At 54.5% G+C, this 12,931-nt stretch overlaps 1 protein-coding gene across 1 annotated transcript in view; it reads left to right on the top strand.

The window, feature by feature from the left end:
- Nucleotides 1–12,931, top strand: part of GPR179 (G protein-coupled receptor 179) — a 22,334-nt gene extending 9,403 nt beyond the window's left edge. Inside the window, exons 6-12 of the mRNA XM_074319373.1 lie at nt 764–832; nt 1,207–1,316; nt 1,605–1,843; nt 2,041–2,179; nt 2,759–2,864; nt 3,396–3,542; nt 4,928–12,931. Of these exons, the coding sequence (XP_074175474.1) occupies nt 764–832; nt 1,207–1,316; nt 1,605–1,843; nt 2,041–2,179; nt 2,759–2,864; nt 3,396–3,542; nt 4,928–9,982 (5,865 nt within the window). The 3' untranslated portion in view covers nt 9,983–12,931. The remainder of the gene's footprint in view (nt 1–763; nt 833–1,206; nt 1,317–1,604; nt 1,844–2,040; nt 2,180–2,758; nt 2,865–3,395; nt 3,543–4,927) is intronic.

Genomic DNA, 12,931 nt, shown 5'->3' with positions numbered 1-12,931 from the left:
TCCTACCCATCTTGAGTCCCTAGCATCAACGGGAGAGACCAGAGGCTACCTAAGACCAGAATTTAGGAGAAGTGGTCTTGATTAGGCAGTGGTCTCACCCCTTAGGCCTGTTTCCTTGCCTGTAAAATGAAGGCACTGGACTTGATTCAAAACAGTGAGTAGGTACTAGGGGAAGTGATCTTGACCCTTATGGAGCTCCCAGGTGGAGGAAGGAGACATGTAAATAAAACACGGTAAGACAGGGGCGAGGATGGAAGTATGTGTGTCAGTTTCTGTGACTGCTCAAAGAAAGGACCCAGTTGTCCTGCCTGAGTTGGCATGGGAAACTTTCTGTGACACTTGACCCAGGCTTGAATGTCACCTAGATGGTCATCAGGCAGGGAAGGGGGTATCTACACAAGGGAGCAGTCTGACCCAAAGCTTGGAGGAACGCGTGAGGTCCCTTCTAGCTCCAGCAGCCTCTGATCTGAGCCCAGGTCTGCAGCAAGGCCCAGGCTGGGGTGGGAGGGGAATAGGGCTGGGGTGGTGGAAGCTGTGGGAAACCTGGGCCTTAGCCAAGCTTAGTGCTAGTGAAGCTAAGAGCCTGTGGTGTGAGTGGGGGCGTGGCTGTGGATGAAAGGCAGAGCTAAGGTTACAGGGTGAAGCCTCAGCCCAGGGCCACTGAGTGACCCCTAAAACAGGCCCGAGACCTACCCGTGCCATCATCCAGGTTTTGTCCTCTCACTGCCCTACTTACACACCTCTCTCATTCCTGGGTTCACAGAGGATCCGGGCGTCTGGAATTGTCCTGCTGGAAACCATCCTTTTTGGGTTCCTTCTGCTCTACTTCCCTGTGAGTTTGTGGCCAGAGCTGACCCCCACCTCCCAGGATCCCCACAGTCCCAACCTGGCACCCTCCAATCCCCAGAATGCTTCCTTCTCTCTGCCATCTTGGGGAGATTTAGAGACCTCAAAATCCCCCTATTCAGATTCACAGATGGCAGGCTGGATTAGTGAGCTCTGGAGCCAAACAGCCCAAGCTCAAAAGAGCTTTATGACCCACTGTGTGACTTAGGATAAATTACCTAACCTCTCTGATACTTAAGCTGCTTCTCTGCGGAATGGAGGTGGCAAGGCTCTTAGGAGAATCAACAATGTGATGAGCATAGGCCTGGTGCATAGTGGAAGTGCAGTAGAGAACAGTTATTTTTGCCCCCTCTTCTCCAGGTCTTCATCCTGTACTTCAAGCCCAGCGTATTCCGCTGCATCGCTCTCCGCTGGGTCCGGCTGATGGGTTTTGCCATTGTCTATGGCACCATTATACTCAAGCTTTATAGGTAGGGGCTGCGGCAGACCTTCCTCTCACACTGCTTATTCCTGGGCAGCCCAGCTTATTGATGGAATGGAGTTCTTCACAGTCAGGCCCTTACAGTTCCACTCCCCTGTGTCCCCAAGGCCTGCCCGCATCACTGTAGTCTTCCCCTCCAAATGTAACTTTTCTAAGGGTGAGGAGGCAGCAAGCCATGGAAGGGACGGGAGGACAGGTATGTATGGAGGGGAGGGGAGCAATGGACCGAGACAGAGCCCTGGCCCCTCTCCCTCCACCACCACCCTCATCCCTATAGAGTGCTCCAGCTGTTTCTGTCGCGAAAGGCCCAGCCGGGCCCCCACCTGAGCAGTAGGCGGCTGCTGCGGCGTCTGGCTCTGCTCCTGCTGCTAGTGCTGGGCTTCCTGGCTGTGTGGACGGTGTGGGTCCTGGAGCGAGGCCTCCTGCACGTGCCCCTGGTGACCCGAGGCCACACTCCCACGGGTCGCCACTTCTACCTCTGCCACCACGACCGCTGGGACTATATCATGGTTGGGGGTGAGTTGCTTCCGCTGAGTCCAGTCCCACTCTGGCCCTGGGCTCTGCCCCTCCCCCCCCAGCGGTCCTCTGGTCCTGCTCCTCCTGCCTTGTACCCAGAGCCCTGGCCCAGGCCTCCCCACAGCCAGCCCTGCAGAGAAAGGGGCGGCCTGGCTGCTGAGGTGGTGCCGGCTCTTTCCCTCCCTGCTTCCCTGCAGCTGAGATGCTGCTCCTGTGCTGGGGCAGCTTCCTCTGCTACGCCGCCCGGGCTGTGCCCTCAGCTTTCCATGAGCTGCACTACATGGGCATCGCCCTGCACAACGAGCTGCTGCTCTCTGCCACTTTCCACGCGGCCAGGTGAGGACAGGCACACCTACCCACTCCTCCTCCCCCCAACACTTCTCACCTCTCCCAGATGAGGGTACCCCCAGCTCATGGCCATCCTTACAACACTGCTGTGCCTCAGCAAGGTAAGGAAGGCCCCCTACCTGTAGTGCCCTCCCTACCCCAGGTACCCTTCCTGCACCTCATGTCTCACCTGGCACACAAGAGCAAGCTCCTTCCCACACATGCTCAGCTCTCCCTGACACCTCAGCTGTCCCAGCAGCACAACTGCTATGTGTCGAGAAGGACCTGGTCCTGTGGTGGAGGACGGTCCACGACAGAGTTGTGCAGCACAAGTCTGTGCTATAGGCAGCCAGAGAAGGTGAGCTGGAGTAGGCTGGGAGGGCTACTCGGAGGTGGGGTTAACGTGAGCCTTGAGGTAGGACCTACATCCTAGAGAGGGCACGAAGAAGGAAGAGTGCCCTCTTCACCCCACACAGCACCTCCACAGAGGTCAGGACTGGGGCTGGAGAAGAGAGCTAGTGAGACAGATGAGGGGGAAGAGGCCGTTGCCACCCACAGCCATGAATCTCCCTCCCACTGCACCCTCAGGTTTATGCTGGTTCCCTCTCTGCACCCGGACTGGACCCTCCTCCTCTTCTTCTTCCACACCCACGGCACAGTCACTGTCACCCTGGCTCTGACCTTCATCCCTAAGGTGAGGTCTTCCCCTCCTGGATGTAAGGCAGACCCCCAGCCCCTTTGTAAGGGGCACTGTAGATCTGCTGCCGCTGCAGCGCCCTCTCTGGGTCAGGGCGAGGATGACACCCTGCGGGTGAGTCTGGCTCTGATCAACAGGGACCCTAAGCAAAGATCCCACTTCCGGGAGGGTAGGGGCAGGACGCTACTGTCTCTGTGCCTCCAATCCCTGGGCAAGGGAAGTAAAAGTAGGGTTGGAGGGGTCCTTATAACACAGTTTGAAGGTTGGCAGACTCTGAAAATCAGCTCAGAAGCCATTACAGAGATGTGGGGGAATTGAAGGCTGTGGCTAGAAACTGCCGGGGCAGGAGGTGGAGACCCCTGGTCTTTGAGCTACGAGAGAAGATCAGGGAGGATGAGCGGAAACAAAACTCTCTGACCCCTGAATTTCGAATGGGGTGTGTGTGTGTGAAGAGTCGTGGGGCAGGTGGAGGTGTGAACAGGGAGCCAAAGTGCGTCTTTTTCCCATCATGCCCATTACCCTGGCCAGTTCCGGAAGCCAGGGGCTCCTCCCCGAGAGGAGATGGTGGATGAGCTGTACGAGGACGAGCTCGCCCTGCAACGCTCAGGCTCCTACTTCGACAGCAGCACTGCGTCCGCCTGGAGCGAGCGCAGCCTGGACCCCGGAGATATTCGGGTATGTGCCACCCTTCCCGCCTCCTTTTGGCGCTAGCTTTCAGGGAGTGGGCAGGGAGCACTCCTGCGCTGCCCCTAGCTTTCCCTCAGACTTGCCTCCCTCCCTTCTCCATCATTGCTCTAAGTGCCTCCCCTGCCACCCAAGTGAGAAGGCCCCAAAAAGTTCCAGAACCCAGAGCCCTGAGACCCAGGGCACTTGGCAATTTAGAGGCAGAGCCATGAGTGGAGCTCTAATCGCCCATGTCCCCCACTCACACGCAGCAGGGGCCTCATGAGGGGCAGATTAAGCAGCCCCTGAGTCCCCAGCATACCGAGACAGTTGGTGACTCTAGGGTCAGTTGGGGCTGGGCAGTTCAGACTTTGAGTAGCTACCAGGGTTTCTACACCAGAATCCCCTTTCCCTGGACCTGGCCATCCTAGAGAAAGGAAGTTCTTCCTGAGTCTTACATCGGGAGAGCATCCTCACTATTTTTCATCTTAGGGATATCATTATAGTCACGGAAACACTAATGAGAGGCTCAGTGGGTAGGAAATAAGGCGACCTGCAGTCTAGCTCATTGTTTTATAAAACCTGCAGCGTAGGAACAATCCCAGGTAGCTGTTTAGTCATTCCCTCCACTTCCACTGGGCCCACCACACCTGACTTGTTTACACCTCCCAATTCCGTCCTTGTCCCAAATGCCTCTGCCTCTTTCACCCTCTAAGTCCTCCTCACCCTCTGAGCTCTGCCTTTCCTGCCCCCTGGCCCCTGGATATAGGCTGAACTGAGACCCCAATCCAGCAGGGAGGCCACTGCCACAGCTACACCACCCCCGGCCCTTCACTATGTGGAGCAGTGGCCAATCTACTCTCCCTATGCTGGCTCTGGGGAGAATTCCAAAGTATAAAAGACCCATTCCATCATTTACACCTGAATATGGCACTTTTCGTGCCCATTAGTCCCATCAATCTCATATAATCCTTTCAAAGACGCTAACACTAGGCAACCAGGTATCATTATTTTATAGAAGCAGAGGCTCAGAGAGGTCAAGAAAATAACCTCAAGGCACATGATGGGTCAGCAGCCTCAAACCCAGGTTTCCTGTCCCCCAAGCTGGTGATTTCCCACAAAACCACAGTGCCCCAGAGATGGGAGTACACACTGCATCCTCAGAGCTGAGTGGGTCCGGCTGGGACCCAGGCTGGCGCTGGTCTTGTAGGAATGGAGAGGTGAATTTTGAGAGATTTAAAAGCACGGAAGGGACACAGGTTGGTGGGAAAGAGACCCCCCAGAGAAAGTGGTCTAAATAAGGGCTGAGGGGGAGAATAGTGCAGCCAGGGGGTGGAGAGATTTAGCCCACCCATCTCAGTGTCAGCTTTGCTCTCCTTGCTCCTCCCCCTGCCTAGGACGAGCTGAAAAAGCTCTATGCCCAGCTAGAGGTCCACAAGACCAAGGAAATGGCTGCTAACAACCCCCACCTGCCCAAGAAGCAGGGCAGCTGGCGCCAGGGGCTGGGCCGCTCCTTCATGAGGTACCTGGCTGAGTTCCCAGAGGCCCTGGCCCGGCAGCACTCCCGGGACTCGGGCTCCCCGGGCCGCAGCAGCCTGCCTGGCTCCTCCCGCCGTAGGCTCCTCAGCTCCAGCCTCCGGGAACCTGAGGGGCCACCAGCCCTGTGCAAGTCCCGCAGCACCTGTGACAATGACCACCACAGGGAGCAGGACCCGCCTCTCCTCGACTCACTGCTGAGGAGGAAGCTGGCCAAGAAGGCCCCACAGACAGAGAGCCAGGAGTCAGTGGAGGGGCCCCCTGCCCTTGGCTTCCGGTCAGCCAGTGCCCACAACCTGACAGTAGGCGAGAGGCTCCCCAGAGCCCGGCCTGCCTCCCTGCAGAAATCGCTCAGTGTCATGGCCGGCTCCAGGGAAAAGGCCCTGCTTGTGGCCAGCCAGGCCTATCTGGAGGAGACCTATCGGCAGGCAAAGGAGCGAGAGGAGAGAAAGAAGGCAGAGGCGGCCTCGGTGAGCCCAGTTCGGAGGCCATCGGCCAGGAGGCCGGAGCGAGCATGCGGGGCCCCTCTGTCAGCTCCACCTTCCCCTGCCAAGAGCAGCACTGTGGACACCAGGTATGCCTCTGGGAAGCTTCGGGAGGAGGCTGCGAGAAAGCTGCCTCACCTACCCATCCAGCACCAGGTCTCCACACCAGTCATGGTCCTGTGTGGGGCCTACCTGGGAGAGCCAAAGATGCTGTCTCCCACCTCGGCCTTGGCTCCAGCTCTGATGCCAACTCCAGCCCCGGCCCCAGCCCCTGGCCTAGCACCAGTCCCAGTACCCCCTCAAAATCCCAGCTTACTCACCTACATCTGCCCATGGGAGAACGCAGACCTGCCAGGCAAGAAAGAAAAATTGGCTCAAGAAGGTCCCTCAGGGCCAGAGCGAGGCAACCACTCCCCTGCCCCAGCTCGGGCCAGGCTCTGGAGGGCCCTCTCTGTTGCAATAGAGAAAAGGGGTGCTGGGGAGAATGGGATGGACACAGAGGACAGGCGTCTCCAGGGGGAAGCTGATGATGTGGATGAGGACAGGCCCAAGCTCTTCTCCAAATCCCACAGCCTCAAGACCCCTGTTCAGCAGGGTTCCGTGCGCAGCCTGGGACTGGCTATCAAAGCTTTGACCCGTTCTCGGAGCACACACAGAGAGAAGGAGGCTGGGGAAGGGAGTCCTGAGAGGGAGAAGGGCGGAGCTTCAGGAGAGGGTGTGGGGGCATGCCCCAGATCCCCCAGGCTAGGCGGGCGCAAGGTGATGAGTAAGCAGGCTGCCCTTGCTCCCTGCGAAAATGAAGAGTCCCTCCAGAACCAGCAGAATGCCCACACCAGCAGAATGCTACACGTCTGTCACCAGGAGGGCAGCAGGCAACAAGAAGACCCAGGCAGGAGGATATCCCAGGGTCAAGGGGAGGGGAAAGTTGAGAGAGCAGGTAAAACAGGGCCTGCCACACTGAGGCAAGTCAGGCAGGGCACAGATGGGCACAAAAATGCTGAGCGAGCAAAAGAAGCCCCTGTAGGGAGGCGGGAACTGCTCAAAACTGGCCTCCAGCTTCTGGGCAGTGCTGACTGCAGGGTGGCAGAGATATGCCCCTGGGAAGTCACTGAGTCAGAAAGCAACAAGGCTGAAATCTGCCCCTGGGAGGTGAGTGAAGGAGCCACCAAGAGGGAGGCATCAAGACAAGATCTAGACTACTCCAGAGAAGAGAGGGCGAAAGCCCCAGAAGAATCAGAGTCCAAAGATGAGGTTGCTGTTACTCGGAAAAAGCCAGAGAGGCTGGTCAGGGGGCAGGAGGTGGTGTGTCCCTGGGAGAATGCTGACCCCGGGGGTCTGTCCACTCAGTCTGCCCCTCAGGACTCTGAAAGAATCAAGTGCATGTCTGAGGCAGGGGGCAGAGTGGAGGCTAGACAGGTGGAGAAACATGGGCAAGAAGTCACAGGCCCAGAAGCTTGTACACCTGACATCACCAAGGCAGAACTCTGTCCCTGGGAGGAAAGTGGAGGAGAGAATGAGAAACCGTCCCAGGAGGGAGTGAAGAAGCTCACCCAGGAAAAGCAGAAAACCCCCAAGAAAGCGACCTTCTGGAAAGAACAGAAACTGGGCGGCGACTTGGAGTCTCTTTGTTCATGGGAGAGGACTGATTTCCGTGGCCCCTTAGCAGTCTCCACGGAGGCCCCAGGAAGCCCCAAGTGCTCAGGGAGTTGGGGCAGTAGCCTCGCGGAGGTGTGTCCATGGGAGGCAGGAGAGGCTCCTGCTATCAGGAAAGCAGAGATCTGTCCCTGGGAGTTGAGTGATGAGGTAGTGGGGAAGGAAACACTGCGTCAGGGGACAAGTGGACAACCTCTCCAGGAAGAAGGGCAAGCCTCCAGAAAAGGGCTCTTTAGAGAGATGGGGGAACAAACTGAGAGAGCAATGCAGACATCTAGCCCACAGCAGGAGTTGGTGTGTCCCTGGGAGAGCACAGCCTCTGGGCACTCCAGCCCATGTCTAGACAATTCCTCATCCAGAGCTGGCAGCCAACTCTCCAGCAATGGTGGAAGCAGAGCCACACAGGAAGGTCCACAGGAAGACCTCAGGCCAGAGATAAAGACAGTGACACCTGCCAAGGCAGAACTCTGTCCTTGGGAGGTGAATGAAAAAACAAGAGCGTTGGACTGGACATCGGGACAGGCACCCAAAGGAGAACCTCAAAAGGAAAAGGAGAAAAAGCCTGGAACATCAGCAATCAAAGATGTCACAGCTTGGGAACAGCCTGAGGGGCACATCCAAAAGCAGGAAGCAGTCCGTCCTTGGGAGGGTGTGCACCCTGGCAGCTTCCCCCCACAACCAGGTCCTCAAGACACAGGTAGACCCAAAGCCAGTTTCCAGGCGTCAGGTGGTGTGGGTAGCAAAACTGCGGCCATCTGTCCGTGGGACTTGAAGAACACCTTGCCTGCTGAGAAGGCAGAGATCTGTCCCTCGGAGGTCAGTGCTGGAGCAGGGGAGGAACGGGCCTTGGGAGTTGAGACCATTAGGAAATTGCCAAATGTTACAGGAGAGGCTTCTGCAGATTCCGGACCCCGCGAGATAGCTGTTACTGCTCCAAAGAAGCTGGAGAGGCCATCCCAGGAGCGGAAGGGGGCCTGTCCAGGTGAGGGCGTGGATCTAGGGGGCTCCTCTCAGCATTCAGACATTGTGGACAGTGACAGGCCAACAGCCAGATTCCCGGAACTGGACCGTGTGGGGTACAGGCCAGCTGAGGTGTGTCCCTGGGAAGTGGAGGAAGTGTCTACCAGCGAAAAAGCCAAGATCTGTCCCTGGGAAGTGAATGAAGGAGCTACTGGAAAGGGATTGGAACAAGAGATGGTGAGTGATTCAGTAGGACAGAGGGAGAGAACTCTAGAAAGGGGGAGACTCACCTCCCTGGAAGGAGACCTATCAAAAAAAGAGACAAAACTGAGTCAAGAGCAGGAAGCTATTTGTCCTTGGCAGAAGGACTTGAGGGAACCATCTGTTCAGGCCCCTGAGGTCTCAGACTCATCCAGCAGCATGAATAGCAAAGGGGCAGAGTGGCATTCCTTGGAAGTCAGTGACAAGGCAGCAGAGAAAGGAGACCTGACACAAGACCCCAAAATGGGCTCCCTCCAAGAACATGTAACCCGAGAAAAAGTTCCATCTTCAAAAGCAGAAGTCATTACTGAAGATGAAGAAAAAGCAAGCAATGAGCTACAATCTATCTGTCCATGGGAGAGCATGGCCCTGGCAAGCTCTTCTGCCCAATCTGACAGTCAGTACTCCGACCAACCAAAGGCTGGCTCCCAGAGACTGGTCAGTGTGTGCCCATGGGACGCTCCTGCCCCGGATGTTCCTCAGCCTGTCAGCAGCACCAAAGCGGAGATCTGTGCCTGGGAGGTGACTGCAAGTATCCCTGAGAAAGGGGAGTCAAGACAGGGTGGAAAAGGGGAACCTCAAGAGAAGAGCAAAGTCCCAGAAAAACTGGAGCCCAAAGTTGTAGCAGTTCCAGAAAAGCCAGAGAGGGCAGAAGGGAAGCAGGAGGCTGTGTGTCCCTGGGAGAGTCAAGATGGTAGTGGACATCTGTTTCCACAAACAGCTCCACAAGCTTCTGACAGAAGCAAAGGCAGTTCTGAGGCAGCAGGTAGTGTGGGGGCCAGGGTAGCAGAAGTGTGTCCGTGGGAAGCGGAAGAGGTTCCTTCTACCAACAGAGCAGAACTCTGCCCTTGGGAGGTGAGCAGAGCAGCAACAGAGGAAGGTGGCCCAGAACAGGACGTGGACAGAGAACCCCAAGGGCAAGGAGAGCTGTTCCTCCAAAAGGCAGCATCTGGAGGGACTGAAGCACACTTTTCAAAAGCAGCAGCCAATGGCAGCAGAGAGCAGGCGACAGTCTGCCCCTGGGAAGGCACGGGTTCTGGGGGGCTCTTTCCCCAGCTTGATGCTCCGGACACTGAACAATCCAAAGTCAGTCCCCATGAAGCAAGCAGTGTGGGGAGCAGGACAGCAGAGCTGTGTCAATGGGAAGTCACAGATCCAGAAGGAAATAAAATAATGGGCACCGTGGCAGGCATCTGTCCTGGGGAGGGAACTGGAGCCCCAGCTGAGGAATCTGGCCTCCTGGCTTTAACAGCAACTTGGTCAGAAATATTCTTCTGCACAGCCCCTGAGAACCCACCATACCTTTCAGTCCAGAGACCTCCAGGTGGTTTCCTTCCACAAAGCAAAAGCCCCTGCCCCAAGGTGAGCAAGCCACCCAGTACTTTTACTCTGGAAGATGTCAGAGAATTACAAGGACCTTCAGGACTTGGGCCAAGTCTCCAACAAGCTGAGGCTCAGAAGTCTTCTTCCTTAACTGAAGACCAAGGAGAAGTGGCTTCCAAAGCTCCACATGAAGAATTCGCCCCTCCACCTGTCTATCCTTGGGACTGGGAGTAACAGCTCCGAGTTTGAAGGTCAAACATCAGGTCGCTGGCTTTCAGAAGCCAAGGTCCTTCCCAAGTCCTAGGTGTTCCCAAAGAGCTGAGTCAAAGACACTTGGCCGCTTCCTCTCCCCAAGGCCAGGAAGTCAATTCACTTAAGATGAATTGTACAAGGGAGCAGTTCAGACCCCAACTAGAAGTCCTACCTTCTCTTTACTTCCAATTCTTCCTGCTGCAGGGAACAAAGGCCAGACCCTCTGCTTCTAATGTACCCTCCCATCCAGCTAGAGTACTCAACACAAGCCATCTGTGTCTGGACAGTCACCTGAAAAGCCAGTGTTAAGGATGAAAGGAAGTCAGCAGTGCCACACCCACATTTTCTCATAGGGAGACCCTATTCTCTGAAGTCTACAAAGGACCATTTTTCAAGAAGAAACTAAACCACGCAAGGCATTGGCAACATAGGGACTGAAGGTCATAGAGGGCCATACAGGTCACCACAGGAATCTTATGAAGCCACTTAATTCAAGTTCAAAGATAAATCAGAGGAAAAACTTAAATGGCTCTAAGAGGTGCCTGAAATGCCTTTAAATGCCTTATCATTTGACTTTGGATCTCTAGTTTCTGCTTTATTGATCCTCACACCCGCCCTGCGTCACTACTGAAGCAGAGCCAATCAAGCACTCTTCCATCCACATCGTCTGGCATCCAAAGCAACATCAGACACAGAGCAGAGAAAGAAAGGCAATCAATCAATTGCTCTAGGTCCTCCCCCCACCTCCCACCCCCGCTGGCCAAGGTCAAGTTCTCCCTTCCAGACACCCTGTCTCCTAATTTAAGGAGTCTGTCTCTTGCTAGTTTTTTCAGAATGCCTCCCCTTCTTCCTGCTCCATCTTTTGCCAGTCTCTACAGTTCATCTCACTGGCTCATTCTCCTCCTCCTAGCCTTTCCGTGCTGTCATCAAAGGGACCCTGTTGTCAATACAACTGGAGCCAGGGGGAATCTCTGGTTCCGATGTGAGAACCACTCCAAATCACTTGCTCAGTAACAAGAGGCCCACATCAGTCTCCTTCCCAAGAAGCCTGAGAAAGAAAGGAGGTGCTGTTTACAGCCAGCACTATTAACCCGCCCCAGAAAGGGTAGTGCCACGGAGCAGATTAAGGGCCTGAGGGTTGGGGAAAGGGCATCATGGAAACACAAAGCCTTCTTTCTTAGGGAGCGCTCTCTCTTAGCTCGGCTTTATTCTCTCGTCAGTTCAAGCTCCCCTTACTTTTAAGCAATCCTAGATTGTAACAGAGTGCTGGAGTTAGATGACACTACTGGAGGGAAATGAGGAAGGAGAAAAACATGGATCAAAGAAGTCCCAGGATCAGCAGGGGTGAGAGCGGGTGGAAACAGGCTAAAAGTGGCAGACCTGGGCAGGCACAGCACAGATGGCAGTAAGCCCACCTGCGAACTGGACAGATATTGATGCCATTCACGGGAACAAAATAAAAAGACCAAATACCCAATGGGGAAGAAGTAAGTCTGCATGTGAATACGCGAGGCAGCCACAGAGTGTCAGAGAAAGAGTAGCAAGTGCTCCATTTCCAAAAAGGAGAAAGAATGGGGTAACCCACTGTTTCAGGGACCGATACCCTGGTTCCCGTATCTGGGCCCTCTCACTTATTTAGGTCCCTTGCCCTGGCCTTTCAGAGAAGTCGATGAAGCATGTTGTTGCTCTGGGCTCTGGCTAGTTAACCCCACAGCTTCTCCGCCAATGTGAATTTTGCTAACTGTGCACCTCATAACAATCCCATTGGGAAAAAAATAAAGAATGCTTTTTCTTGATTGTGGCAGTTCGTTCTAGCTTATTTATTATAGTGGCTTTTTTTCCCCCAACGTTTTTAAACAGGAACAGGAAAGAAAAACAGTACCAGGTCTAAAGCCCAAGATAACTACACTGCAGGCTTTAGGACTTTGGCTGATTCTCGGCCAGTGGCTGGCACTGCAGATGATTTCTGCCTGGTCCTTCTAGCCAATCCTTTACATCTGGGCCATTTGCTCAGCTAGATTTGATCCCAAGGGGAAATGAAAATTGCACTTATCCTCTGGCTCCCTGGTGGCAGCCATTGCTTAGCTGCTATTTAGGATTTTCTAGAGGCTCCGGAAACAGATCTAGAGTGGGGTAAAATAGCTTATTTGAAGCACTGTTTTTACATATTCAGAGAAATCAATGTATCCTTTGCCCAGTTCATGTGCTTTTTTTGTTTCTCTGCTTCGCTGCCCAGCCTGGATCAACTCCCTTTACTCCTTATGGCTCCTGCTCAAAGCACTTCCCATCTCATTTTGCCTTAATCCGGGGCTCACACAAATAGGATATGACCAAACCTACTTGGGCTTCAAACTGATGTACATTTTAAGCCAAAAAGGTTGAAACTAAGTAACATGATGAGAGTGGCTGCTTTGGATTAACCTACCAGTGCCACCTCCTCCCTAAGCATACACATCGTTTCCACAGTCAGCACTCAGCAGCTGTTATACAGATATCCGTCTCCCCTAGTGAGGCCTCCTCTGTTTGCTGCTCTGCTGAGATGATAGCTTTAGAGACAGGGGAGTTAGGTTATCCTCAACCTGATTCCAGTTTCTTTGGACTCTACTCTCAGGACAAGGTCAGAATAGATTAATCCTTCCTCTAAGAGACGGACTCCTTACAAGAAAATTCTAGGCTTGAAAAATAGAAACTATAAGAATTAAGGTCCTGTTTTTGCCGGGGAGCCCACATTGGGCTGACAAAAGCAATCCATACTATAAGCCAAGTTTGCTGCTGGTACAGAGTGATTTCCCTTATCATACCTCCGATGACCAGGACACATGGGCATGTGAAGTCCCATTTCCTCCTCCTGACAGCCCAGCTGGAGCTAGGGAACAAGGAGGGGCTGGGCTGTTTCACTCGACACAGGTCCATATTCCAGTGCCTCTGCCT

The sequence above is a fragment of the Rhinolophus sinicus genome, linkage group LG15 (assembly GCF_036562045.2).
Source record: "Rhinolophus sinicus isolate RSC01 linkage group LG15, ASM3656204v1, whole genome shotgun sequence".
Classification (NCBI taxonomy): Eukaryota; Metazoa; Chordata; class Mammalia; order Chiroptera; family Rhinolophidae; genus Rhinolophus; species Rhinolophus sinicus.
This window is presented reverse-complemented; position numbering and strand designations above follow the sequence as displayed.